The sequence below is a fragment of the Melanaphis sacchari genome, unplaced genomic scaffold (assembly GCF_002803265.2).
Source record: "Melanaphis sacchari strain LSU unplaced genomic scaffold, SCAv2.0 Contig0_pilon_pilon, whole genome shotgun sequence".
NCBI classification, from domain to species: Eukaryota; Metazoa; Arthropoda; class Insecta; order Hemiptera; family Aphididae; genus Melanaphis; species Melanaphis sacchari.
In genome coordinates this window covers 6112514-6114197 of record NW_020270366.1, presented here as the reverse complement: position 1 = coordinate 6114197, position 1684 = coordinate 6112514, and the positions used below count along the sequence as shown (strand labels likewise).

Genomic DNA, 1684 nt, shown 5'->3' with positions numbered 1-1684 from the left:
ATTTTTTGATAAAATGATTTTATTTTATTTTATAATTTCTATATAATGTATCTTTTCAAATGATTTCATTTGAAACTATCAGAAAAAAATAAACAGAATATAAAATTACATAACTTTGAATATCTATATTAAAAACTTTATTAGATACATAAACATGATACAAAATATTGATACATATTATATTATATTTGATATTTAATTGAAGTTTTAAATTATTAAACGTAAAAATTAATTAGAATGCCCCCTTTATAGTATGGATGAATAGAATCAATAATTTCGTAAAAAGGTTATATTGTTTATTTTGTACTATAGTAACAATTTATTTTATTGTTTTTAAATATTATATTTAATGATTATTATTTTTATAGTATTAAAATTTAAAATTCATCGTTAATTATATAAGACATTTTTTGGTAAATTTAACTCAAATTGAAGATCATTAATGTCGAAAGAGAAAATATTTATTGAAAAATTTGGCAATAAATACTTTTGTCTTCGACAAAGAAGTAATTATTGCCAATTCGAAACGAAAACGAGTAAAAAAAAAATTGTGAACTCAAAACCGTTGAAAGATGAAGATATTTACAAAACCGTAGATAGATTGGAAAACATGGTGTTTTATAAGGTATCTCATTGAAAATTATATATTCTACTTAAAATATAATGCTTACAATCATATAATACTTGTAATCTTATGATTTATCTACCTAATTTTACTTTATTAAAACAGTTATCTAAAATAAAAAAATTCAAGCCACCAACTGACAAAAAAGCATATTTCGAACAAAAATTGCACGAATTTCTAAGAATTAATAAATTAGCCGTGGATATTTTAAACGAAATACAATATTCAACCGATATAATATACGATTTAAAAATGGTAAAAATCATATTAAATCATAATCTTACACAACTTCAATGCATTCAAGATGAACAAAACAATATATTATTGGAAAATTTGAAAGAAAAAAAATTGAGTTTTACAGATAAAATTTTAAAATTAATATTATGTCAGTAGTGTAATAACACAAAAATAAGAAAAAGTTAAAATATCTCCGCCCACCCTATCATATGATATACGTTGACTGGCCTTGCCCTTCCCTTTTCTTCACGTCTTTCGTGACGTGACCAGACTCCTGTGAAGTGAAGGTGGTGCAGCTTGAGTTTGAGTGTGTTGATTACCTCTTTTTGTTGTTTTGATTTTGGATTTGACATCCTTTATAATTATCGTATGGCTAAAAAAATAATGTATTTACTATTTATAATTATTATCTTATAAATTACCTTTGCTTTAAAAACATCTTCTGTCTCATCATTTAAGTCAAATGTGTATCTTTCGCGATAATCAGAGATAAATAGCTTGACGAGGTCAAAGAAATGATTGTTGAATTTCTATCAAGCAAATAAAATAATAATAATAAATTAATTCAATCTTTATACACATAGAATAAATATATTGGTTATACTTTTGTTAACATTTCTCCATTCCACCGTTGCATGCAATGTTCAGTTAATTTTTGGTCAGTTAAGTTAGGTTAGGGATTAGGTTAGGTTATACGCTATACTCAAACCCAAAAGAAAAACCCTCATATGCCGAAGTGACTGCGAATACACTACCATCCGATCAACCTTTGCAAATCGTCACAAATTTCCTTAACGAGCTAAAATTAATCCTAAACCCCCT

General features: G+C 25.0%; 1 protein-coding gene across 1 annotated transcript; it reads left to right on the top strand.

Annotated features, from left to right (window-relative positions):
• Positions 1-442: 442 nt before the first annotated feature.
• Positions 443-994, top strand: LOC112601351 (the record flags this gene model as incomplete). The annotated part of the gene is made up of 2 exons (XM_025348935.1): positions 443-625; positions 731-994. Coding segments are annotated over exons 1-2 (447 nt in total), but the record flags the coding sequence as incomplete, so codon positions are not given.
• Positions 995-1684: the final 690 nt, after the last annotated feature.